At 33.3% G+C, this 26,783-nt stretch overlaps 1 protein-coding gene and 2 pseudogenes across 3 annotated transcripts in view; all 3 read left to right on the forward strand.

The window, feature by feature from the left end:
• Nucleotides 1-26,783, forward strand: part of GABRA1 (gamma-aminobutyric acid type A receptor subunit alpha1) — a 59,525-nt gene that overhangs the window by 18,774 nt on the left and 13,968 nt on the right. For all 3 annotated transcript variants that reach the window (XM_074291998.1, XM_074291999.1, XM_074291997.1), the window contains 4 exons: nt 663-730; nt 5,916-6,136; nt 9,816-9,898; nt 14,901-15,044. In XM_074291998.1, coding sequence (XP_074148099.1) covers nt 663-730; nt 5,916-6,136; nt 9,816-9,898; nt 14,901-15,044 — 516 coding nt within the window. The remainder of the gene's footprint in view (nt 1-662; nt 731-5,915; nt 6,137-9,815; nt 9,899-14,900; nt 15,045-26,783) is intronic.
• LOC141556458 (histone-lysine N-methyltransferase SETD2-like) lies at nt 19,715-25,257 on the forward strand (annotated as a pseudogene).
• Nucleotides 24,981-26,440, forward strand: LOC141556506 (histone-lysine N-methyltransferase SETD2-like; annotated as a pseudogene).

The raw sequence follows: 26,783 nt of genomic DNA on the forward strand, positions 1-26,783 counted from the left end.
TGGATCAATGTGTTAGAAGTCTAATATTTCACGATATAAATTTTCACCAAAAAGAATCTGAAAAATAGAACAGAATACATTGTAATTGTGATGATTAAGGATATTATAGGTATGTAACCCTGAGTATGACATCAGGGTCAGTTTATGGTTTGGTTCATTTTGCAGAAATTTCTCTCCTTTTTAAATTTTTTGTTACAAGGGATGATCTGCTTATTACAGTGGGGATATATTTAGAAATAAATATGATAAACAGATGATAGCAATTAAAATTGAAAATATAAAAATATGCATACAGTTAGGATTTATTTTGAATATAACATAAATCAGTGTTTTTTTATAATTAGTAAATTATTTTGTCCATTAACAAATAATTGACTAGACAATAATGGGAATGGATAGAGGTATCACCAAGAATCCCTATGCATTTAGCAAAAGATATTACTGCCTCTCAAAGTGGAATATTTTAACTTTCTTTTGTGCTGAAAATATTAACTGTGAAATTTCATGTGTAAGCAGTAAATTATCAACACTACACTCTAGAACAATTTTAGAAATAGCTAATCAAAGGCAATAAATTTCCCATTTGGGTGTGAGCTTGTGGTGGGGAGATCTAATGAGAATTGTTGATAGACACTTACTGTCCCAATTTCCTGCTTCATCAGAGCGTGTAACTGAAGTGAAGACTGATATCTTCGTCACCAGCTTCGGACCTGTCTCAGATCATGATATGGTGAGTGACACTAATTCTGCATTTATTGATATAGTTTATTTTCGAAATTTTATTTATATATGGGGGGAGAAAACTTAAAATATTTGGATGAATTTTCAGTAGCTTGATGAATTCATCTATTTTAAAACTTTTTGTCTCCCCCAAATTGCCAAGATTTATAATTAGTGATTGTTCTTCACAAAGGCTACATTCAAGAGTATTCAAATCCAATAATGCATTACAGAATATATATATATATATATATACATATATATGTACATATGCATACATACATATATATATATATAGTATATGTGTATGACATACTAAAGAATGTCAACCACTTTATCCTTGAGATTATTATAGGGCTTATTTTCAGATTATAATGTGGTTCTTGTTGATGGATTGCCAGAAAAGAATGTTATTAACTTTAGTTCTGGTAAAGAAGATGATGATTAAAGGATGATGAGTTATGATGTACCTAGATTATAGCCTGGTATCTGAAAATAATCAAAAGTGAAATTCTGAAACTGCCCTGGACATAAAGAAAAAGAATGTAAGTAGTGAATATTTGATAAACAAGAGGCAGAAAGCAGTACAAGCATTTATACCAAGAATAAACCAATGCTTCAGTTATGATAGAGATCATCCAGAGCAAATTCATGAATGAGAAAAAAATTAAGACATGTATGTGCTTTTTCACAACTCTATTTATGCTACTTATATTCTTTCCAGTAGAAGCTGAAATTATTTATTAAGCAAAGTGCATATTTTCAAAGCATGCCCAAAGGGAATTTGAGACCTCATTTGTGGGATTCTGTTGAAGAGTAAAATTACTTTTGTATCTATGAGCATAGAACAGATGTCTTTCTCATGGGGCAAGATTTTCTTCTTAAGTCAATGATGAATCTTTGGAATCAAAGTAGATGTAGTATTGAGGGAAAGAAAGGAAAACTCATATAATGCCAAACTAACTTAGTTAAATCAGTCCTAGTATTTAATTGGCGACACATTGCCTTTATATCTTGAATTAGAATGTAATTTCAAATTTTTGGTTTGGCACCAAAATTCTTACTATAATGAAGACACAAAGAAATCAGTTTCCCATAAAAGTCTCTAGAAGCACACAATGAGATTAATTCTTAAGCAGATAATCTATCTCTATGTTCTAGTTTCTAAAATGTCTATATATTGTTACCATCTTAACACATATTGCATACAATGATTCTAGCATCAGTTTTAGCATTGGGTGACAGAAATGCAGCAAAATGTTATTGTATTTATCTAATAACAACAATAAGTCAAATTAAATTTTTAAAAGTTACCTATTTAAAGCAGTAAAACAAGTAATATATACAGAAATGATTGCTAAATGATGCTAAACATCAGAAATAGTGAAGTGCATGTGCTAAGTCAGGGGAAGTTTGCTCTGTTTTGTATATTAAGATCAGAACGTGACCAAGACTCCTCCTATGACAACTGAATAATTAGCAATGTCTGTGATCTCTTTGCCATATGTAGTGAATATATAGTAAAACACAATCTGAACACCTAAATTATTTGATCATCTTGAAGTGATATCATGAAGAATCTAGCAAAGACACTCATTTAGTGGTAAGCAACAGATCTTAAAGTAATGGAACTGTTCTAGAAATCCAATCAAGACAATGTCACAACCCAAATGGAACTATTTTTAACTAAGAAAAAAAAAACACCTCTCCTATATCTTTTCATGAGAAGCTGATTTTTAAAAATTTATCTTAAAACCAAAGTAGCTTGCTTTCATTTGGGACCAAAAAAATTAGGACAGCTCCTTAAAATTATTTTAAAATCTACTAAATGATAATCAGGCAGCCAATTCCCAGAGCCCTGACCTCACACAGAATTATTCAGAGAGCTCAATCAAATGGAGTCATATATTCCTTAGTGTTTAAAAGATATTATATAGAAGACCCAGATGGGAATAAAAGTTGCATATTGGAATGCTAAAATAATTACAACATTTATTTTGGAACATAAAGGATTTTACTCTATGTCTATAAAGTAAGTTTCTATTCTTCTAGAATACATTACATAGAACAGGATTTCTTGGTGAGAGATTTCATCCAGGTTACGTGGGCTGAAACTGTGAAACTTAATGTGGGTTTCTTGGCATTCCTTAATTGTCTGCAGTTCTCTTGCCTATCCTTCCTGTTATCACTGCCTCTCCTCCTCAACACCCCTTTTCCTGCCAGCAACCTTCTTTTACTCCTCTAAACACAATACTCACCATTTAAAAAAAAAACCTGCTCTGTCTTCTCAAATAAAGGTACTTTATACATATGCACATATATACATATATGAAAATATCAGGGTTAAATGTGAAAAATTTGTGAAGTTATTGTCATATAAATCTGAAAAGATGTTTACATAAAGACTGAACAGAAACCTATAATCCATTACTTCTTTAAATATTGCCAAACTACATAACTTGGAACTTCAAATTTCTGAACCATGAGTTTCCTGATCTCTAAAATGATGAGATTGAAATCCATAACCAATTCTGATAGTCTTCTTGTTACTGCATCAAGAGTTCTTGGATAAACAATGACCAATACTACATAGATAACATATTTAAAACTTCTAATGGAGTTTCAAAAGTCAATTTAAGTGTGTTGTTTATTCATAGATAATGTGAGAAACATTATCTAGAATGTCTAATTAAATCAAGACATATATATTTAAATGTATATGTGTGAAGCAGGATGATATAATGTATCGATAATTAGACTTCTAATAAAGAAGTTCAGAGTTTAACTTGTACTTTTTATACGTATTCTCTGCACAACACTGAGAAAGTCATTTAACCTCCCAGTATCCCAAACAACATTTTATTTCAGTTTTCTTAAACTTCACTCTCCTATATATACTTTATAATGAGGTGACACTGGACTCCTTACTGTTCTCACACAGGGCTCTCTATATCTTAATTCTGATCATTTTCACTGGTGACTACACAGGCCTAGAGGTTTTCCCTCATTATCATTCTTTTCTCTGGTTTCCTTCAGATCTCAGCTGAAGTTCCACCATCTTCAAGAAGCCTGTCTCAGTCCTCATTAACCTTTGTTCCTTGTTTCTAAGATTCATCTCACATATCTAGTTCTGTAACTTAATATATATATACATATATATTTATATATAGATCAAGATATGTACATGTATGTTGTTTATCCATAGTAAATGTTATTCCCTAAATTGGATTATGAACTCCCTAAGGGGAAGGGCTATTTTCCCTTTCTTTGTATATCCACTCCTTTGACCAAGAGAGTGGAACACAGAGTGGACTAAGTTACAGAGAAGTTTTCTAACTCTACTGGTAAATAAAGTTTCTAGAGATCCCCACACTATTAAAATTACAAATAGTTTTTAAAATATAGTAGAGGAATTCAATCCTATTATATATCCTGGGAGTATTTATTTTCTCAAGTCTTATTTGTTTGCAGATCATATATACATACAATGGTTTGCACTGTTATATTTACTCTTTCTCTTTGACACTTTTTAAATGTGATTGGAAACTGTTTTATTTCTAGCTTTCATAATTTTAGGTGATTTGTCCAAAGTCATTTATTTTAATATCTGAGGCAGTGTTCATACCTATGTCTCTTCTGACTCTGAAGTCCAAGACTCTTACCTTTACATAATTGTTTTTATATCACAGTGATGGGATACCCATTTCTTTGCCCTCTCTGAATAATATAGGTTGAAGAATCTATAATAAAGCACCTTAGAAATAGTCAAAAGTCAGATATTGCTTTGTTTTGTATCTAGAAAAAAAAAGAAAAGGAAAACTAGTTTGTAGATTTCTTTATGTTTGGCTTTTTAATGAGGAAAAAGGCAATTTACTGATAGTAGAATGCATTTCTTGGATTGTCTACATTTCACATTGGGAAATGCTAATATTGTGTTCATGAAGAACGTTTAATTGCAAGAACTTTAGTTATGAATTCTGTATCACAGTAGCAAGTACTGTAAGGAGATATTAACCTTTTCAATTTCAAGAGCTGGTAAGTCCTCATTGTTTGAAGATTAATAGATGTTTGGTTCTAGCTACTGTCAAATAAAATGCCATGTTTGTTCAAATAAGTATATTCCAAAATAGCCTCATATAGTTGAGAATAATAATGAGCTTCTCACATTCATTTTATTACATCTACTCTCTCATATTTTACATATCTTTTGTTTACTGAAAAATAAGCTGGTGGATAGAAGTTTTCCTTTCCTTTCTCAAGTCCTTCACATTTTTTTCCCCAAATATAGGTACTGCTTAGATGGAGAATAGTATGTATTTTCTGACTGAGTAGAGAGTGAGAAGTAATAAAAGTAAAGCTATAGCAAAGATATTTAATCTTGATATTATAGTGTAATGGCATTCCATATGTCTGTAATGATTTAACTATTGGTCTATCAAAAGAATGGCCACAATAAAAATTTGAATTTACCTTCTAAATTTATAATTCCACATTTAGCCCTTATCCTTGTTTTAATATCTATTTCTTCAAAGAATGACTAAGAGATAGCCAATGCCACTAAATGGCTAGTGTGTTAGATTTTGATTCAGGCTTAAATTCTGTAACTTTAGTTGTGTGACTTTGAATAGCCTACTTAATCTCTTAAATCTCAGTTTCTTCTTCTGTAAAGTGGGTAAATCAAAGAATAAAAGACATATTTTCCAAAGATCAAATTAAGTTAATTATCTATTGTTTTAATATAACTTAGGATCCTATATGTGAGTAATTTTTTATTATTATATCATTAATTTACATTTTCCTCTTTTTGTTGTTCCTCTTACATATTATTCAAGTTTCTCTCTTTCTCTGAGAAAGAGAACTGAACATAATCTCTAAATTAATATACAAAAATAGAAATACTACAGTCCTAAGATATTAGTTACTCTATTTTTGTTTTAACTAACAATTTTTCACTTTTCCTCTGCTATGAATTTCTTCTGATACCAGTATGCACAACCAAATCTGCCAGTTAGAATCATAATGATGATATCAATTATGTTTACCTACCAAAACAGCAAAATTAAAATGAAATATTTCTGAAAGACTATAATGAAAACTGTTAATTTTCAATTTTGATGCTATGTCTAAAAATCTTTAGTTACTTTACAGTATAAAACATATTCCATCAAACTTAAACATTTTTTATATTTGTTTAGGAATATACAATAGATGTATTTTTCCGTCAAAGCTGGAAGGATGAGAGACTCAAATTTAAAGGGCCTATGACTGTTCTTAGGTTAAATAACCTAATGGCAAGTAAAATTTGGACTCCTGATACCTTCTTTCACAATGGGAAGAAATCTGTAGCCCACAACATGACCATGCCAAATAAGTTGCTTCGCATTACCGAGGATGGCACCTTGTTGTATACCATGAGGTAAGAGCCAATATTGTGCATTAACCATTGATTATATTTCTCCCCATCTCTATTTACCATTGAAACCAACATCCTACAATTAAAAATGTTGTCTATTTCCTTTGGATTTTCTCTTTACCTCAGTATATCTTAGATTTTTGTAATTTTATAAAGGTATGGATTCAGAATTGGTTTATAAGTAAACTTAACAATGAAAGTGTTACATCTAAAAAAGGGGGACCAAAGCAAAAGTAAAAAGGAAACCTAAAGAATAAGTTACATGAAATAGATAACAACAAGAAGACTTATTTATTGGTTGTTAAAAATGAAAAGTCTACTTTAACATTTCAAATCCCTTTCAGGTATCTCTGAAGACTGTAAATGGATGGAATACATGAGCAGAAAATTCATTACCTCCCTTAATAGGAAGCAAATAATTCATATAATCTGTGTAGGATTTTTTTAAGGGAAAAGAAGCAATTAGAAATTTTAAGTCATAAAGAACTATATTCCTTTTGAGAAAGCAATTGTTTCCATTTGCTGATAGTTTGAAAAATGATTTTGTATTTGTGAATTAGTCCCAAACATGGCAAGTAGAGTCATGTAATTTCTCTCTTGATATAAAAAGGTAATGAAAGCAAATTCTGCACTCATTTGGCACACTTTTTCATGGAGGTAGAATTATATTTTGCCTTTAGCATACTGCCAATCTTGGATTTTCATTCACTAACATTCAAAAAATTTGAAAAGCTGCTTTTGATATTGGTCCCAGCTGGCTTGAATTGGTGTGAGTGTAAGGGTTCCAATGTTAAAAAACACACAACAGAAAGAAGGAAATAAGGGAACAATTGGCCATGTGTGAGGAGATTTTGCCAGATATTCTAGGCATGATCTGTTTATGTTTTGTGATTAGTTAACCAAATCCAAAGCCAATCTTTTCACTGCTCAGCTGTCACTTTGCTGGACGGAGATTTTTATATCTTTACCTTTATTTATTTATTTATTTTTAATTTTAAGATTAGTCACTATAAATATATGCAATGTTTCTCATTGTAAAAAATAGCCACAGTCCTTCCATTAGCTAAATTTCTGTCTTTTGCTCATGAATGGCATTTGATTGCTCCAGGACACTATGCATCCTATTGCCATTATAATGCCTTTGGGAGTTTTAAAGTAATCTTGAAAACTTATTAACTACATTCTTTGGTAATAAAATAACTTGCTCTTTAACTGAGGTTATGATACCCTCATGGCATTAAACATTAAAAATTATTCCCTTCAAATATGTTAAATAATCTGTGTCCTTTAAATATGAATGGATAATTTCACTTAGTAGAATATAAAACACCTGAGCATAAATCAAAATATATTGCAGGAAATTTATTAGGTCATCTATTATCTTTTGTAAGGTCTAAAAATTGCTTGAAATCATGCTCCCACACAACAAAGATAAAAGATTGAAATAATAGTCTCATTTTTGTTTACCTGTTTGTTTTTCTCTGAATTAAGCAATTAACAGACAAATGAAAGTCTGCTTTCTCCCATTTATTGAGGTGTTATGATCAGACCTTCATTCCTTCACTTACCTCCAATAACCGTCTAGATACATTCTTGTTTTTTTTTTTTATGGATGTATATGTATGTTATTGAGATAGGGGAAACTTTTGAGTGCAGAGGTGGGGCAAGAATGTTATGTCTAAATATTAAAGACTATTGAAAGATATCTCCAAGAAAATTAAAGGAGCTTTATTTAATTCCCTTTTTTGTTGCCAAGCTACTCTTCTCCCAATACATGCAACCTTCTACTTGTCTTTTTGAATTAGTGACAATGATCTCCAAATCTATGTGTTAACTAAAGACAATGAAGAATTTGATGCATTTCTTATAAAGGAATGTCTGTGGATATTTTTTTGTTATATGCATATATGTGTGCATATGTGTATAGAGGGGAAGTTGAAAGAGGTCTATATCTCTCTATTTATCTATCTATATCACAGGTTATCATGTGTATTTATGTATATATACACATGCCAAAACATACACACCCACACACAGATATATATATATATGTGTATATATATATGTATATATATATATATGCTTGTGTATATATAACTCTAAAATATGTTTTTACATGATATATCTTTATCTATATATCAATCTAATCATACTTTATTGCCTCATCACAGAATGCAGAATGGGAATATATCCAGGTTTTCAGAACATATACTAGGTGACGTGCAATCGCTAGTCATTTCTCCAAGCCTTAGTTCAAATTCCATCTTCCACAGAAGGCCTTTCCTAGTTCCTCCAAATATCAGTGCTTTTCCCCTTTCTGATTATCTTCCAATATCCATTTTATCCATTGATATTTGAAGGAAACATTATTTAACACATTTTAAAAGAATAATTGTAAAACTTATTTAAAAAATACCATGCTTAATACCATAATATTATCACAACCTCAGTTAAAATACTAAATTATTACACTACCAATGATGTAGTCACTAAATTTTCAAGATTACTTTCAAACTTACAAAAATATCATAGTGGTAATAGAATTCCTGGTGTCCTGCAACAATCAGATATCATCCATTAATTAAAAGAGAGGGGGAGAAAAAGAGGAAGAGAGAGAGAGAGAGAATGGAAGATAACCTCTCTGTTTGTCTCTGTCTCTCAATATATAGATGAATAGAGATAGTTAAATAGATAGATACATGAATATATATCTATACCCAGCCCTTTATTTATGATTATGGTCAATTAGATGGTAAAATGGATAGAATAGCAGCCTTGGATTGAGGAAGACCTGAGTTTAAATTTGGCTTCAAACACTCTCAGTGTGATCCTGGGCAAATCATTTAATCCTATTTACCTTAGTGTTTTTCATCTATAAAATTGGCTTATAAAAGGAATTGACAAACTAGTGTCTCTGTTAAAGAAATCCAAAATGGATTCAGAGTCAGAAATGACTGAACAACAACACCCCCCTATTATATGGATTAAGTGATTTGCTACAGCTGAAAATATAACATATAATATTATCTGCATACATATGTAAATATATGCAGTGTTATATAGTACATGATATCATAACATGTTATGTTACATTGTATTACATAATATTGTATGATATAATAGCAGAGCAGAATGAAATAGGATATTATATATACTCAGTTATTCATATGCTATCATTTCTATTAGAATATAAGTTCCTTGAGGGTAGAGATTATTTTTGGCCTATCTTTGTGTCCCCAGAACTTATCATAATGCCTTGGACATAGTGAGTAAGAAATACATATATTGACTAGCTAACTGATCATGAAGACAGAAAGAATTAAGTACTGGCCCAGTGATGGGATGCACACCTGGATGCACTGGGTAGTCTAGCAAAGAAGCTAATTTTTAGAGTGCTGGCCACCAAGTTATGATGTTTTAATTTTTTTCAGCTATAGCAAATCATGAAATTCATATAACAGAGAATAGAGGGATATTCTTTGGGAGAGGGAATGCCTGAACCAAAGAAAATATTGTTACTTAAAGTATTGCAAATGGACAATACACTGTTTTTTTGGCCATTTACCTACAATTGGATTTTGCATGTACTGAAACTATCTATTCACTGGTATTGGGGACGAGGGGACTAGTGATGGAGAATCTGATCTGCAGTGCTTTTTCCTCTCATTTCTCAACTGACTAGATTGACTGTACGAGCTGAATGCCCAATGCACCTTGAAGACTTTCCAATGGATGCTCATGCATGCCCATTGAAATTTGGAAGCTGTGAGTTACCTTAATTTAAACTACCTATGCTTTTTAGAACTCTAAGACTCAAAATCATACATGTCTGACAGTGAATACAGTGATAAAATAGTTTTAGGACCTTCAATGTGTGATACCTTATTTATATTGATGATTTATCTATGTTGTTTTGAAAGAGGATAACATGAGCTAACCAATGGAATAGACAATGGGATGAAAAAAGTTGAACTTAGAAATTTAACTTTAGTGGAATATGCAGATATTAAGAAGGAGATGATGGTGACAAAAATATATATATTTTTTAAATTTCAGATTTACCAAAACACCATTTACTCCCAAACGCATATTGATATGATGTTTTATTATTTACTAACAACAAAAAGCTATATATAAACATCAGTTTGAATTGGTAATATTTTAAAAAGAATGACTTAATGTGAAGACAGAGTTAGCACCCTGGATACTTTGGAATCAGCTGGAGTCAGGATAAGCAAAAGTCCTTGGTCTTTAATTTTGGTCGAAATGAGAGGAATGGACACAGGAATCTCCACACCTGCTTTCTCCACTTCTCCCCTCAAAAAGTAACTCTGTCTTGTCTTATTCCACCCTCTAATGTCTTTTACAATTCTCTCTATACACCATCAGATCAAGCCAGCACAGAGTAGTGGGCCAGGCCATTCTCCAAGCATATGCTAATAGAGTATTGTCCAATCAGTAATTAGCCTTAAGTGCTCCATGTTCAACCTCAGTGTAGTTTCAGCCCTTTACAACTTAAACCTATAGGGATGATTTTGCAAGGGGGAGGGAGATTATATTAACTTTGTCCATGAGAAAGTTATGAATCCATAAATTTATTTCACTATAAATAATTTATTTCACTATAAATTTTGAATAATAATCCATATTTTACCAGAGTGCATTATCTTTTGAAGGTCTCTAAGGAATTAACCAGAACCTTATTACACCTGCCATTTGAAAACATTCAAAATATTTCAAAATTCATTAGCTCAGAGCTATTTCCTGGGTTCACTTCTCAGAGGTGTGTACTCTCTCCTCCTTCCATTTTTCCTTCTGAGTTTAGGTTGTTAATATATGATAAGCATATGTGTCTATATGAAAAGTAGATCATTATATCTTTATCCCTATCTTGTCTATTGGAGGATAAAATGAATGTGGGCACAGTGGGTGTTTTCTTTAGCACAATTCATGGAGATATGATTGCCATTGCTAATTTAAGCTTTCTTCTTGTGAAAAGAACAAAAAGGATCAGTTGTATGTGTATCAGGCAAGGAAGAAGATGGGTTGAGTTTATGGTGTACATTTGAACAGTCCTCATAAAATTGCAAGTTTATTTTTCTTTCAGTGAAAAATTGTAGTTGGATAGGATGAGCGGTGAATTTATTTTAGAAATTTCAGCTTTATTTGGCAAAATTTAATCACATAATTAGATTTTTGAAACTTTCCCCTCATCTGGTTTTCTGTTTGGTTGATTGATTGAATCTCTAAAACATGAATTTCTTCAACATAGAGAAGAGCTAATCCAATTCCAATTGATTAATGATGGACAGAACCAGCTACATCCAGAAAAGGAACACTGGGAAATGAATGTAAACTGTTATTTTTACCTTCTGAATCCAATTGTTCCTGTGAAACAAAAAATTAGGTTCTACACACATATATTGTATCTAAATTATACTGTAATATATTTAACATATATAAGAGTGCTTGCCATCTGGGGGAGGGGGTTGGGAGAGGAAGGGAAAAAATCTGAATAGAAGTAAGTGCAAGGGATAATGTTGTAAAAAATTACCCATGCATATGTACTGTCAAAAAATGTTATAATTATAAAATAAAATAAAAAATTAAAAAAAAAATTTTTTACTTAAAAAAAAAAAAAAAAAAGGAATGAAACTAGGTTAAAGCTATTTTATCTTGTATGTGCTGAAGATTGAGTTTTGACTGCTTATGTTATGTTATAATTCTGTTCTTGCAATTTTTCCTCCTGTATCTGATCTCTATGATCAGAGCAATGGTCAATAGAATTGTCGATGCAATTAAATTATGTCATACCTTGCAAAAAAAAAAAAAAAAAATACCTTGTTAACTATGTGCTATTAGCCGAGTCAGTGGGCCTCAGACAATTCACCTATATGATAAGTTTTACACTAGATTACTTTTAAATTCCTTTTGACCTCTTAATATTTGGTCACATATTTCCTCGAAATTAGTTCAAAGAAAAGAACATAGCTTGCATGTGCTGTGCTGTGATACTTGTAGGAATGTATATCAAGGCATTATGGATATCCTTTTAAAAAGACTATATACATAGCTAGCCACAAAAATGTGATTTTTGCTATTCTAATCTGTAATATGGGAGGCTGAGACAGAGAACAATAAGAAGAAATAACCTACCTCTAAGTTAATTGCAGGGTTCATATTAGCTCAGGTTAATTATGACATTGAGGACTAGTATAGCTAATAATACTAACAAGTTGCTGGGAAGTAATACATTATAATTATAAAGTTGCTGTCAAAATGGAGACCATATTTTTTTCTGTTCAGTTATACAAACAGATTAGATTTCAAGACAAGGGATCATAGCTTCCATTGACCCTGTTCCTACTTGTGAAGATGGAAAAAGAAATCATTCTCTTTCAAGCAATTCCAAGCTAAAGTGCACTATACAGTATCTTAATGATCTACCCAGTTTACAAATGGGGAGAAATTAATTTGTTTAGGATTTTATGTTTATTTTGCATGTACCTTTAATCTATAGCTACTGCTTAAAAATGCTCATTGATATATTTAATGTGTATTGACTTTTACAACATCTCTACATTACAGCAGGGCAGATATCATTATCTAAATTTTATAAAATTTTCTGAAGAATGAAGTTTTTGGAATACATACTGTAGTAGAAAACTAGAAAGCTGTTTACAATGCTATCTTTTCCCCAAATTTGCTTTGTAACCTTTGGAAAAATCAAATTATTTATGACAAAAATAAAGGGGAAGGAGGAAAATAGATGATCTAATGATCTATTAATGTCCAATAATAAGATGTAACACTATCAGTAATAAATAGAAAACCATCCATATTAAGTGAAGTTTGGGATAAGAATTGTTTGTCATTAGTCAGGGAAATCACCTACAGTTTCTAACTATTATATTTGTTTTCTACTTAGATTCTCACAATCCCATCTATGTGAATCAAAAGCTGCTTTGGGGCATGCTGACAGATGGAAGTCTCCCATTTAATGCAGCACATGCTAAATGCCTCATCTAAAAATCAGACATCAAATTCCCAAATTGTCCATGTATCATTCTTTTTTATATAGCTTTTTATTGACAAAACATATGCATGGGTAATTTTTCAACATTGACCCTTGCAAAAACTTCTGTTTTAACTTTTCCCCTCCTTCCCTCTACCCCCTCCCCTAGATGGCAGGTAGTCCTATACATGTTAAATATGTTAAAGTACATGTTAAATACAATATATGTGCAGATATTTATATTGTTGTCTTACTACCCAAGAAAAATCAGATTTAGAAAGAAGGTAAAAAATAACCTGGGAAGGAAAACAAAAATGCAAGCAAACAGAAAGAGTGTACCATTTGTCATTCTTATATATCATACAGACTACTGACCACTGTACTGATTCATAGAAAACTCTTTTTCAAAAATTTGTTGAATGCAGAAACAAAACCAAAACAAAGTGAAATAAAAATTGATTACTGATTGGTGACCCAAAAAGAAAATAATTTGTATAAAAGAAAAAAAAATGCCCTAGTGATGGACAATTAAATCATGTGGATAGCATTCAATAGTAATATTCACCTCATGATAGTCTGACCCCTTTAAAATTTCTCCAGAAGAAAAAGGAAAACTCTATAAATCATTAAGGAAATATACACCAAGTTTTCAGTATCTTTTTTTCAGTTTCTCTCATACAATTTCATCATGATCGGGGCAAAAAAAAATTAATTTTCAGAGCTGGTCACTCATATCTTAGCAATGGATTCACATAACAGTTTGGAAAACAAAATCCAAATTATATGTGCAGATTGGGGAAAAATACTATAATCTAGGTGTAAATGGTGAGTATTAGAAATCTGTTATTTTGGTAGGAGTGATTTACTCATCTCACTGTTCATCATATGATTTTTTTTTTTACACAGACTCTATAAAGTAAATATAGGAATCTAGTATTAGACATATAAAAGTGAGCCAAGGAAAAACTTTCTTTTTAATCTGAGATAGTAAAACTTAATCTGATATTTTTAATATAAGTGAAAATGCTTTATTATATAGATGAAACATTAATATTAATATTAATATTCCTAGAAAAAGAGAAAATTATCTGAAATTTCTTGGCAAATGAATAATCTTTAACCTTTATTTTCTATATAAACATATAATTTAATTACATGTCATATTGAAGACAGCTTTTAATTTTTAGTCTATCTTAAACATATAGTGATAAATGATATTAAGTAAGTTCTTAAGAGATAGTGGAATTTAGTAGAAGAATCATTGCACCAAGAGCCAAGGAGACTTAAGATCTTTTAGAGAAGCTCTAGGTACTAAATTTTTAGGGTACTTATGGTATTTGTCTTTCAGTAATGCAGAAATAACAGAGCTTAGAATTTAGCAAGTATAATTTTAAAAATATAAGCTCTATTTATGACTTCATGCTTGTGTTCAAGTGTCCCCACACTTTCCATTGCCACAAACTCTCTCAAATGGAGGCATTTTTATGTTAGATAGAACTTGTGGTTCTTGCCTTATGTTAAAAAAAATACTAGATCAATTTCTAAATTCTAGTTCTCCTTCACATGTTAATTTTGTAATTACAAGCAAGTCACAGTATTCCTGGACCCAAGTTTCTTCATTTATAAAATGAGAATAATGATACCTTATCTTTCTAAAGAGTTGGGTTTGACTAGATATTCAATAAATCCCTTCCAGTTCTAACAGTTCTGTGACTTCTGTGACCTCATATGTTTTCCTTCTTTTCCAATTAGATGCTTACACTAGAGCAGAAGTTGTATATGAATGGACCCGAGAACCAGCTCGGTCTGTAGTTGTAGCAGAAGATGGCTCTCGCCTAAATCAATATGATCTCCTTGGACAAACTGTGGACTCTGGAATTGTTCAGTCCAGTACAGGTGAGTGGTTATTCTAAATTCCAGAGTTAGTTGACCTAGGGGAAGAAATATTGGAAATTTAAAATAGAAATTATGTGTGCCTAGTCATCAAATTGAAAAATCAATATTACTTTTAATAAAATGAAAGATAATGTGAAACAGACCCTGTAGTCAAAGTTATAAGATTATGTTTCTTCAGTTCTGGCACCAATTTGTTGTATGATTTTCATTAAATCTCTCCTCTTCTCTGGGACTGTGATTCTTCATCTATAAAGTTAGGAGATCAAATAGGTTATTTTCATGGTTTTTCCTCTACTCTATGCCCTAAAAAGATTTTGATTACTAACTCCTTACCTGAAAATGTAAAAATAAATAAATAAATAAACTTATCAGAATAATTCTTTCTCTTTAAGAAACTTTTGTAACCTAAAGTCTGAACAAAAGAACAGATTTACTGTTCACTGTTTCAGAAAAGGTCTGTTTCTGATCTCTAGAGTTGTTTGGTATGTTTAGAGTAGATTGGTTGCCAGTCTTCTGTTGCCTTATACATTATATATCAGTGGTAATGCTAAAGGTTTGCGATCTGGATCCAATGTTATTAAACAATTAGGACCCAATTTTTCAAATTTGGGCAATCAGATTTCATGGCAGGATAATTAAATCAGAACTTAATCATTCAGTTATCCAGTTTATGTGTCCAAGTGAAATGGGAACACCAACACTCACAACTCACATTTGGATTCTAGCTCTTTGGGAAGTGTACCAAAACGCTGACAGCCATGAATCTGGAATCCCACTGCATAAAAAATAGTTCATTTGCTGATAACTTTAAAAGTCTTCAGTAAAATATAATCTTTTAAATGGAGTTCCTTTAAAAATCTAACTATCCACTCATATCAAGAGACTTATGTTTCCAAATAAAAATTATTTAGCAAAAAAAATTATTTAGGATAACCCAAATAGGGTTATAAATGTCTTGTTTTTTAAGGAGAAAATAATTTATTTGCATTAACAAAGAAGCTTCGTAATTCTAGTAAAGCCCAGTCTGGCACATATCTGTTTCTAAATAAATGCTTGTGGATGGCATATGGATAGAGTTATTTGCACCCACATCACATGCCAGAGTAGTGGACAATTAGATCCAAAAGAATTGATTTTTAATCTTCATCTTACCTATATAAAAGTACAGTATAACATAGTAGAATAAACAGAAGTACCTTGAGTGAAATCTTGGCTTTAGTACCCTCTAAAGATATGACCTTAGTCAAATTTCTTCTCTTTCTGAATCAGTTTTTTCATCTATTAAATGAGATGGGTGAAATTTGATTATCTGTAAAATCTTCTCCAGATCTAAATCTATGATACTATGACTAGCTGTAATATTACTTCTTCATCCTGTACTTCAGCATCCATATTTGGGGAGAGGGAGATAGAGAATTATGAAGTTCTCTTTTTGCTTCAATATGCTGTGTTTTGATAGAAATAAATCTTATCATGGGTATTTTGGGGAAATATAAGATTGTGGAAATGATAATGGACTTGATAGAAATAAATCTTATCATGGGTATTTTGGGGAAATATAAGATTGTGGAAATGATAATGGACTTGATAAGTCTCTTATTATTTATATTTTTGAGTAGTAGCTTTGATAATTCAGGGGATGATTTGAGGAATAGGAGAGTGTAATGTTCTGGTTGGTTTTCTGGAGGTCTCTGAACCAGCCTTTGGTTTCACCACAAGAATAGCAAGGTGTTAAAGTCTAAATTCTTAATTATCTCCTTTACAGTCTAGTTTCCTTTCCTGGGGCCCGAGCTAGCTTTCTTGAGGTCGTCCCGAATGTGTCTTGGTTTCTGTAGGGGAGTCAGGAGAGCCACTATGAAGACTGATTTGAAGTCTGTCTCAGTCCTGGAGCTTGTGCTCCACATCCAGCCACTGTCTTCCTCCAGTCTGTTTCTGAGCCCTTATGAGTCTGTCTCTGGCTCAGACGGGCCTTGGTCTCAGTGGAGAAATGAAGGAGGACAGTCCTGCCACCATGATATGAGATGGAATGAATGAATCTGGCTGAGTTTGTCCCAGCTTATATACTCTATTATAATTACATTATCACAGGTGTGAATCATGTAGATTAGGTGTGAATCTTGTAGATTAGGTGTGAATCTTGTACAATTATATTAAGGACTAAGTACATGTACTGAACTAGAGAACTATTAATCACAATGTTAAACTAGATAAGGATTGTCTTATCAATTTCACTGAGTTAGTACCTTGTAAGAATCCTTGTTTCAGTACAGAGTTCTGGCCCATAACAGGAGAAAAGTGGTGGAATGCAATGAGTTTGAAGCTTGAAAAGCAAATCTGATTTATTTAGTAAATTATATGAAGACATTCCAAAGGAATATGAGCTTTATTCTGTTTTTGCCATTCATTAAAATAGTGTCTGTATGTACAATGTGAAGGAACAAAATGTTTGAGTAAAGCCTTTAATGGCACATTTCACATATGATTGTATAGCTTTAAAAATATGAGATATAAGAGAACTATCACTTACTTGCTGCCTGAGGTCCAGAAAAGATGCCAGATTGTATTCTAATGGGCATATAGAGTTAGGATAATAATGGAAGTGAGAGAGTGAAGATCATTAGTCACTATAGAGTTTTCCATGAATAGAAAATCATTTCAATTATTTTCTGGAAAGGAGAGACCATCATTTATTTATTTATTTTTTTGTTTAATCATTGTTCTTTGAAGATACAAATACCCTTACTAGCTCTCATTGGTGACAAATTAGGAGAATAAGAGGCTGACCAATACAGTATGATTTTTGGATCTAGTACATATTGATAAAACTTGGGTTATTCTTTAGGATTAGTAGCCAATAGGACATAATATGGAATCTAAATATTGGAGAACAGTGTACTTCTTCGTCTGATAAAAAAATCACGTATGATGAATGAATAAATGCAAGCACATAGCATGAGATAAAGCCAGAGTGCCTATACTCACTTCCTTCCCATTTCTCCCCCCAAAAAAATCACATTCCTAAATAGCCTATAATAGCATGATGCATTTTGAACATATGATTGTTAGTCCATAGCAATCAGACTCATAAACATATACTTTCCCGAATATAATTCCCAGTATAAGCCAAGTAATGTAGCAATTACCTTTTTCAAAAGTTATCAACTCTACCTACCAAATAGATAGCCATAAATTTGAAAAAAAATGCATCTCCGATTTGAAATAAATATCATAAAATCTATATGCTAAAGTTTAAGTCATAGACTTTTAGATTAGAGTGAACCTTGAGAATACCATATTTTACTGAAATCCAGTGAAATAAAATGATTTTCATGAGATCATATAGCAAATTAATTGAAGAACTGGTAGTAGAAAACAAGCCTACTAAAATATGTTAGTATTCTATTTCCAAATACTTCATATTTTATTTCTTCCAAATTTAAAATTCACTGAGTTTACTAGAGAAATAGCTGATAATATAACTGGTGATTTACTGTACATAGAATTAGGGAGACCCAAATTTAAATTAAGTTTCAGACACTCAATAAGTGTGTGAATCTGAGCTTGTCACTGAATTTTTGTTGGCCTTGGTTTACACACTTATACAACAGTGATACAAAATAGGGACAATGCAAGCATCATCTGGGATAATACTTATTAAGAAAAAACCCTTAACATAATATATGACAAATAATATCATACTATATAAAAGCTTATTTGCAAGCTTTCCTCTTCCTTCCTTCCATTCCCTCTATACACACTTTTAACAAGTTTAATCTAGTACAGTGAGAAATAGGAAATACTTTAGAGTATAATAAATACAATACATTTCTTAATTGTGAGTAGGGATAAGGGAAAGAACCTATAACTCAAAAATCTTACAAATATAAAAAATATTTTGAATGTAACTGGGGAAAATATTAAATGAGCAAACTATAAAAGGAAAATTTAAATGTAATTAATACAAAATTTGATGACCATCAAAAAATATTCGATCTGTGTCTAAATTAATCAAGTTTGAATATATTACTTCTGGCACTGCACTAAGTTATCAGGATGCAAAAAAAAAAAAAGACACAGAAGTCAGTCTTTGATCTTGAAGAGATAATAATCTAATAGGACAGGCGATAAAGGAGAGATAATAAGAAAACAAAAAAAAATAGCATAAAGTTGACAGGCACTATATTTGGGCCATTGGAAAATACATCTTATAGACAATGAGATTGTAACTTGAATTTGGAAGAATTAAGGAAATGTAAAAGTTGATGAGGAGAGAGAACATTCTAGACATGGCAAATAGCAAGAGAAATTCCAGGAATTGAAATATGTAGTCCCTTGTTTGTGAAATAACAAGGAGATCACTATTACTGAATCAAAGGTTGATAGGAGATAAGATTTAAGAAAATGAGAAAAGCATTGGTGGGTGGGTGAGGTGGGTATTTGTAATGTTCTGTTTCTCTAGATTACAATTGTTTTCTGGGAGCAGGTTACTTGAAGAACCTCTGGAGGCAGCCTTGGCTTTAGTTTCAGTTCAATAATCCCAAATCCAGCCAGAAGTTAAAGTATGGATCCTTTATTGCATCCTTCAAAGTCTTGACTCTTTTCCTGGGGTCCGGCTAGCTTTAATAGAGACCTCTCTCTCTCCTTGGTTCCCCCAATGAGCTCTTGTCAAAATGTCTCCAGCCAGCACAGAAGATGAAGTGGGAATGATTGACTCTGCCTCCAAGAGTGTGGGATTGTGGCTTATATCCTCCCAGAAAATGGGCTTGTGGGTACTCTCTGGGCTTGTGGGAGCTCCTTAAAAGTATGTTCTCTTAAAGGTGTGAAAGATGTGAACTCTGAACTAGAGAATTGTTAAGTACTATGCTAAATTAGATGATTATATCCATTCCAGTGACTTAGCATCTTGTAAGAATCCTAATAGGTATTACTTGTGATTGAACCTGGAAGTGTTTTGAAGTTACTGGTTTTGATTTATGTGATGGAGGATGTCATGATTATATGCATACTTTAGGAAAATTATTTTGATGTCTCAATGGAGGATACATTGAAGACAGGAGAAGTTGAGACAATCATATCCATCAACAGGATATTGCAGCAATCCAAGTGTTAGATGATAAGGACCTGAATTTGGGCTATAGTATTTATGAGAGTAGAAAAGGGACCTATTCAAGATATATTGTAAAGGCCTTGGAAATAGATTGAATATGAAGTATATCATATAGTGAGGAGTTGAGGATGATACCTATGTCAAACTTGAGTCACTAGAAGGATAATATTGTTCACTATCATAATAGGAAAGTTAGGAAGAAGGGGAAGGTTTAAGAAAAAAAAAGTTAAGTTCATTTTTGTGAATTTTTAGTTCACATATGTCTCCTAGACATTTAATGTAAGATGTATGAATGACAGTGGAGTTTGAGATTGGAAGTCAGCAAAAGAGATTCGGGAAATACAGTCTGCTTTTAGGATCATCAGCATAGAGAAATTCATTAAATCTTTGGAGATGAATGAGATTACCAAGTGAACTAGCATGGATATAAACATGTATAGGGCTAAAGATAAGATTCTGTAGTATATTTATAATTAAAAAATGTGATCTGAATAAGGATCCAGCAAGGAAACTGAGGAGTGATCAGACAGGAAAAGGAAGTAATAACAGAGAGCAGTGATCTGAAAACCTAAAAAGAAGAGACTAAAAAGGAAAAGAACAGGATCAAGAGTAGAAAGGTCAAGGAAAGTGAGAATTGAGAAAAGACTACTGGATTTGGCAATTAAGAGATAATTGGTAATTTTGGAGAGAGCAACTTTAGGGGACTGATCAGATTGGAAATTTGATATAAGGGCTTAATAAATAAAGGAAATAAAATTGGAAGAATCTATTATAGACAGCATTTACAAAGTATTTGTCCCAAAAGAACTGGAACAATATATAAATTATTGAAGATAAAATGAAGGAACACCCTCAAATAACCCGGATGGAATCATTAAAACAAGAGGATTTTTGAGAGTGGAGGGTGGTGTTTGAAGGCAATAGGGAAGGAGTAAGTGTGTAGATGAATGATGGAGTGGAGATGATAAAAAAGCCCTATCTTTTCGAAGAGACAAAATTGAATGTATCACTTAAGTAACTGGAGATATGAGTCTTGGTAAAGAATAAAGTCACCAGTCAGAGCCAACAACTCCATTGTAGCTGTCACTAAAGAAGCTGCCTCCTCTCCTCTATTCCTTTTTTTTTTCTTCTTTCCTTTCCTGCTACTCCTTTCATATGTCTCTCCTGCCTTTGAGGAGGTTGTTTGAGCCTCTGTGTTGTTTCCAGATCTTCTGAAGGAAGCAACCTTCATTATTAAAACTGGAGGATTTCTATGATCTTGAATACTCCATCTCTTAAGCTGTAATATGCAGGAGAGGAAGCTTGAGTGAATTTAAACTTGGATGATCTGAGCTCTAACTTGGGCTCTGTTACTTATCTGTGTGACTAAAAAAAAGAATAGATTTTTTTTTTAATTCCCCCCTCACCCCGAGGCTGGGATAAGTGACTTGCCCAGGGTCACACAGCTAGGAAGTGTTAAGTGTCTGAGACCAGATTTGAACTTGGGTCCTCCTGAATTCAGGGCTGGTGCTCTATTCATTACGCCACCTAGCTGCTCATGAAAGGAATAGATCTTGTCAGTATATCAAGTGAATGCAATAAGAAAATAGATTTCAAGGAGAAATAGCATATGAGGAAGATCATCTCAATCTTCTCCTCAGAATAGAATGTTTTCCCCTGTGTCCAAATGGAGACTGCTGTTTATATATACTATTCCAAAGAAAACAGCATGCAGATGTAGAAGTGATTTTAAGTGAAAAGAAAGGCTAGAGTGTGAGAGCTGCCAAAGATCTCTCATCAAATACCTTTGTCTTGGAATACTGTGGTTATGTGTTAAAGACTATGCCTAAGTAAAGGGGCAGGTCAATTCTCCCAGAACCTCCATAGCTGTGAATCATAACACTTGAAGGAATTGCAAAGCAGCTTCCTTCAGATCTTTGATAATTTCCAGATTAAAAGTAGTGCATCTTGTCCTGACTTGACCTGAAGAGTCAATCTCTTCAATTACAGGGTATGTTTCCATTCTCAAACCAGATGTACCTTGTCCTTCCTCTTTAGCTTTAACTAATGCCTCTTGTAATGGTGACATAGGGGGGACAAAACTGCTTCATGGGTGATGCTGGTGGTGTCACTGTCCCTCCCACTCCTCCTCCTCCCTCCACCCACAAAGACAAAGTTGAAGGAGGAAGATCAGGAGATGGGCAAGACCTTAAGGGCACATGTTTGGGTGTAGCCAAACCTGAGCTGTGAAAGTGAGAAGCACCACACCCCTTAAGCTCATCTGCACTGTCCTTAAGGTACTTAAATCTTTTCCTGCCTGACTGGCCATGTCTTCTACCTGTATTGTCAATACCATCCCTCTCTTGCTCTTTCTCCTCACACTTCCTTGTCTGGCCATCCACATTAAAATTTTTCCTTGTTTTAAAACTTGTGGGATACTTTAAAGCCAATTGTATTACATTGCACATAAGGAATGTTTCCTCAGTAACTGAATCAGGACTCATATATTTGTAGTATTCAATTAGCTGCTCTCCCACTATTTTGTATGTCTCTAGCACTAATTTTTCTTCCTTAAAGAGCCAAGGAGACATGCTTTACTATATTTAAGATCCCAGTGATCTGCTTCTGCGTTATCAATAAACCTTGCTTCTCTATTAACCTAACTATACATGCTTCATACTTCTCTCAGGATGGGGGAGGCTCTTTTCTTATTAATTGCCCCATTTCAGCTGAAAAATAAGTGTCTCATTTAGCCCTTACCGCATCTTCCCTCTTGTCTATTTTGTACTTATCTTATTTCCGGGGGACTTCTCCATTGAATTTGCCAATTTCTTCACTCAAGGTGTTGAGTGTAAAGCCTCACATCTAGAGCCTCATGGCTAGTGCCCCACATTGGATGCCAAAATGTACTCTCCTTCTGGACGTCCCTATTCTGGCACCAAAATGTTGTGTGCTTTCTAGAGCCCCCAAATTGGGGTGTCAAAATATACCATGAAGACTAGCTCTCTGGAGGATCTTGGGACCAGCCTTGGTCTTGGTGGAGGAGTGAAGGAGGAAGGAGACTCACTGAGATGGTCAAAGATGGAGTCTTTCTTTCAAGTCCTCTCAGCCCTTAAATACCATAATTTGATTACATCAGTATAGCACACTAAGCATGTGCCAATTAGAGAACCATTATGTCATCACATCACACTGAGCGTGTGCTAACTATAATAGCATTACATCACCATAGCACGCTGTGCAAGTGCTAACTATAAGCACCTTGCTATTGATATTTAAATGCCTCTCTTTACAGTAAGTATCCCTTGCTTCAAGTAGAACACAGTGGTCATATCCTCCTTTTACTTCTCAGGATGGGTGAAAACACCAAAGGGAAGTGGTCATGCCCTCCCTGACTTCTCAGGAAGGATAAGAGCACCAAAAGGAGGTGGGGAGCCAAACCAGACATTGACAGCAGGTTCCTTCTGCCCTGAAGTGTCTTGTACCTTACTCAATGTTTCCCCACTATCTGCATCCCTCTATAGTTATGTATTACACCATAAAGAATTTCAAGCCAGGGTAAAGGAATATGACCATAACAAGAATATTCACTATTATTCCATAACACTGAAATATAATGAGATAATAAATGTCACTCAGAAAATAAAATGTTCTTGTTTCATGAAGCATAGCTGTGAACCAAACTGAGAGACAAAGAAATGAATTGAGAATGGACACCTGAGGATTGTTTTTTGTTTTTTTTCATTATTAAATTGGCTCCTTCATGTTCAGAGTTAATATTTGATTATCAGTTTCAATGGTATTGGAAATAATCTCAAAAATATTTGACTCAACAAACTTTCAGGGTTACCTTGGAAGAGAAAATAAAGTCATTATCCATGCAGGTGAAGGAAAAATGAAGAAAGAGTGGTCTCAAAAAAGCCACGTGAAGCACTTTTAAAAATATGGTGAAGGTCTTTCTGATTAAAAACAGGTGCTCAGTTTATCAATGCTGATGTTTAGAATTGATATTTTGGAGCCAAAACTTATCTGTGTCAAACTTATTCAGAATATCTAGGCACAGTCCTGCTTAAAATTCTTTCTAGAATGCCATAGGTTGTCTCTTCTGCAAATCTGGATGGCAAATCTAGGTAATGGTTAAAGAAACAATCAAAAGCTACAGGAAGAGATTATAAAAAACTTATAATACTTGCTTATTTATACAAAAACATGTTATAAGAGAGCAAAGTACTTCCAATTACCCAGCACTAGATTGCTGTCCTTTACTTCAGTAAAGATGATGGTTATTCCAGTAAGAATGCAATATCTGGGCACACAGCACTCAAAATTCCTTAAAATTTATAATTATGTAATTATTTATATTTTATATAAAATTACTTATAGTGAAAATAGTATGCACAGTGTAATCTCTGATGTCACTAGTCACCTAGAAGGCAAAGATGGCAAAGAAGACTTCAACCATTTAGAAACTGTTCTGGTGGAATAAGATGAAAAATCACAATCACTATAACTGCAACTACAGCAACTTACTCCACAAAGGTAACATTGAAACCCCAATGGACAGCCTACTTTTGAGACAGAGGCTGAGCAAGCTAGAAGAAGATTTTGCTATGAAATGCCTTCCCAAAATGAAGAGAAGGTTATATCTGATGTAGAAAGGGAGAGGAGTCAAGAAGAGTCAAATAAAATGGTGGGCAAATATAATTTGGCCACTCAGTTCCAAAAAGAGTCAGACTGAAAAAGAAAACAATGTTGATCAGGAAAAGGATAATATAGACAGTTCTCAGAGAAGAAATAACTACCCCAAAGCCTCCTCACCAAAACAGAGAAAGAAAACTATAAAGGCAAACGCAGAAAAAGAAAAGAAAAGAAAAGAAATCACAAAAGATTTTGTTTCACCACACTAGCTGCTTATGAGTGAGGAATAAAGACACCTGATGATAGATATAATATGTTCACTTTTAAGAAAAATAATGTGGCTCAAGGATCCCAAAAGATCTTTCCTTAGAAGAGTGAAGACAACTTTTTGAACAGGAGGAAGCCCAGCAAGATGCTAAAAAGAAAGCAGGAGCAGAGGCAGAACCTTGGAACGACTCCTTCTCTTTCCCTATGAGTCTGTGGTGCTCATCACCATAGCTTTGTTGGTTACCCTTCTGATTTTCCTATGCAGGCTAATGTGGATTCCAGCAGTCCTAATGTTGGGAAGACACTATTATACATTCCAAGCACAGACTCTATGTGCTCTCCTGCCACCTATGAACACCCCAGATTTTTGGACATTCAAGAGAACCAAACCTTGCTACTCCTCAACCAGTTCCAGTAGTGCAAAATGTATCAACTCAATGGAGGTTTCAACTTCACAGCACATAGCACAGAATGAAGCCATTGTCCATTAAAAACCTTATACAGCTATTTGGTTAGTGTCTAACCCAGATCCTCTACACGGACAAAAATATGTTATTTGGGATTCTAATCAATAGAATATTCCTCTGTAGCAGTCATAGTTATCTACACAGTCTCAAACAGCCATATATAGAAACAGGAATATCAGACCGTCTACAGTGTGGTATCACTTTATTCTTAAACAATTCCACCAATTGTATAGAGTTAGCCACAATCAGCGTTTCAATGTATCCAAGGGCAGCAGATATTTACAGTTTATTCACAAAGCAGAGTAATGCCAGCTGTGATTACAATGACTACAATAGGAGCAACAGGGCAATCTCAGGACATTAGTTGTAACAAATAATCTGAATTTTCTACCACCTTAAGCTCCTAAACCAAAATCCATTGTCTTGCTTCCCAACTGAAAAATGGTCCAGGATCCAGAAGGAAAGAACTACTATCAAAATGTTATCACAAGGCAAATTCAATGGGATCCTCCTATCTGGTAAATCTGGTCAGCCTTGAACATGAAGACAAAATGGACTTAGGAATAGCAATTTGTGATGAAAACATGAAGTCTTTCAAAAAACTGAAAATTGCAAAAGCAGATATCTCAAGTGAATTGGCCAAGAAAAGCAAAGGTATGTTCAGGAAGGGGATGTCTGCCATAGTTCATTGTGTAGTGCCTTAATTCTTAACAGAAATCTGACTTCAAAGTGTGGAGGATAACCAAAGAGAAAAATTTAAACATCTAGTTCATAAGCTGACTTATGATGTTATGAACAAGGAGTTGAAATACTATTAACAGTCTTTAAACCTGGAGTGCAATGAGTATGTGAGACACAAAACAAAAGAATATATCAAAAAGTACATGTAGAAGTTTGGTACTACTTACAAATCCAAAGAAGACACAGATTTAGAATAACAAAATGGGTCAGCAAAGGTGATTGAGAGTAGGAAGACAGAAAGGAAAAAGTTAACTCAGTGAGAGAAACTCATGGGCTCCTCCAACCTATCCCTCCCAACTTTGTCAGGGCTGTTGCCATTCGTGATTCTTGGCACTCGGATCTATGAGTCATACAAAATAAAGAAAGTATATTCAGTTTAAGACAGAACAAGACCACAGGTAATATGTTGTTGGAGTAGGTGGGCCAAGACTTTCAGGGACTTTAGATAGATGGTACGGTAGACTCCCCCCCCCGCCCACTCTCTAACTTGGGTCTCTTATTTGATGGTGCTGATGGGTTTAACCCATGAGCATCCCTTTC

The sequence above is a fragment of the Sminthopsis crassicaudata genome, chromosome 2 (genome assembly GCF_048593235.1).
Source record: "Sminthopsis crassicaudata isolate SCR6 chromosome 2, ASM4859323v1, whole genome shotgun sequence".
In the NCBI taxonomy this organism is placed as follows: domain Eukaryota; kingdom Metazoa; phylum Chordata; class Mammalia; order Dasyuromorphia; family Dasyuridae; genus Sminthopsis; species Sminthopsis crassicaudata.